We start from the raw sequence: 1515 nt of genomic DNA on the forward strand, positions 1-1515 counted from the left end.
TCCCCCTCCTGTCAGGAGCTACCTACACAGACGCCTTTCTCTGCAGGGCCGTCCAGAAGCCTCCCTAGCGGTCTCCACAGCCCAGGTTCCTGGTTCCTGTGTCCCTCCTCTGAGCTCTCACAGAGCCCGTGGCCTCTCACAGTGGCTCTGATCTCCCAGAGCCCCTCGGGCCCATGTGCAGGACCAGGGAGGTTACTTGGAAGTTTTCCTGAGGACCGTGGCTGGGCTGAGAGTGGTGGGGGTAGGAAGCACAAGTCAGATTGTTTTGTATTTCTTTTTAATAATTGTATCTATTGATCTTGGCTGTGCCGGGTCTTCTTGCTGCAGAGCCTTTCCTGCAGCTGCCGTGGTGGAGGCCCTCTTGGCTCGGTGCTCGGGCTTCTCCTGCCGGTGCTTCTCTTGGTGCAGAGCTCAGGCTCCAGGCCCGTGACCTCAGGAGCTGCGGCTCCCGGGCTCTCAGCCCAGGCTCAGTAGTTGTGGCCTGTGGGCTTAGAAGCCGCTAGGCTGTGGGGTGTTCCAAGACCAGGGATGGAGCCTGTGTCTCCTGCATTGGAAGGCGGATTATTTACCCCTGAGCCACCAGGGCAGCCCTGTTGTCTTTAAAACTAGAGCAACATGGTTTGTACAAGAGTCAGCTGTGGGGCATGAAGGACAGGGGCCCAGGACTCTCCAGGGTTTGACGGCGGGATGAGTGGTGTCGCCACGAGCAGAGATGGGAGGGTATAGATGGAGCAGGTGGAGGGGAACACGAGCCGCCAGTGTGGGAGCCGAACTGGAGGCTCCTTTGCGTCCAGATGCAGATGTCAGGTGGGCAGGAGCCAGGGGAGAGGTCCTGCTGGGAATGTCCATGTGGAGCCCTCCTGGGTCGGCAGGAGAACAGCTCCTGAGGCCTGAGTGCTGGGAACCAGGGGTGGGAGCTGGAGCTGTGCAGACGAGCTGACGACGCGGAGCTGGGGTGGGTCTGGAAGACAGGACAGAGTGTGTGGGTGCAGGTGGACGGCTCTGATGACTCGTCCAGTGTGTCCACGGGTCTTGTTTCAACTTAACGTTTATCCATTTCCTTTATAGAACGTGCAGAAACGTGCGCTAATGATTTACAACTGGTCCACCTTTAAAACGGCCTGCATTGCAGAAATCTGCAGCCAGATTCTGGTGCTTCCTTACGTCGGCCAAGAGCTGAACATGGTCATCCTGCTGCCCTTTGAAAGCACTGACTTGATCACGGTAAGCAGGCGGCTGTGTCCCCGGGGCCCAGGGTCTAATCTGGATCCCTGCCGGGCACTGGGCTCTGGGAACTCGTGTGCAGCTGGCAGGTTGCCCAGGCCCACAGGGCGTGGAGCGTGGGTCACAGTGAACGGTCCCCAAGGCAGCACTGCTGCAGACCCTGAGATCTCCTACCTTCTCCTCCAGGTCGAGAAGGCCCTGACCTACGAGAAATTTGTCGCGTGGACGACGCCGGACGTGCTGGCCGAGGTGGAGGCGGAGGTGTTCCTGCCCTGCTTCACGCTGGAGGAG

The 1515-nt window shown here is 59.3% G+C and overlaps 1 protein-coding gene across 1 annotated transcript; it reads left to right on the forward strand.

The window, feature by feature from the left end:
- Positions 1-952: 952 nt before the first annotated feature.
- On the forward strand, positions 953-1512 carry LOC104991141 (serpin B6-like; the record flags this gene model as incomplete). Its single annotated transcript, XM_010843526.1, has 2 exons — positions 953-1224; positions 1411-1512. Coding segments are annotated over exons 1-2 (237 nt in total), but the record flags the coding sequence as incomplete, so codon positions are not given.
- Between the last annotated feature and the right edge of the window lie 3 nt (positions 1513-1515).

This window comes from Bison bison, unplaced genomic scaffold (genome assembly GCF_000754665.1).
Source record: "Bison bison bison isolate TAMUID 2011002044 unplaced genomic scaffold, Bison_UMD1.0 scf7180017847611, whole genome shotgun sequence".
In the NCBI taxonomy this organism is placed as follows: domain Eukaryota; kingdom Metazoa; phylum Chordata; class Mammalia; order Artiodactyla; family Bovidae; genus Bison; species Bison bison.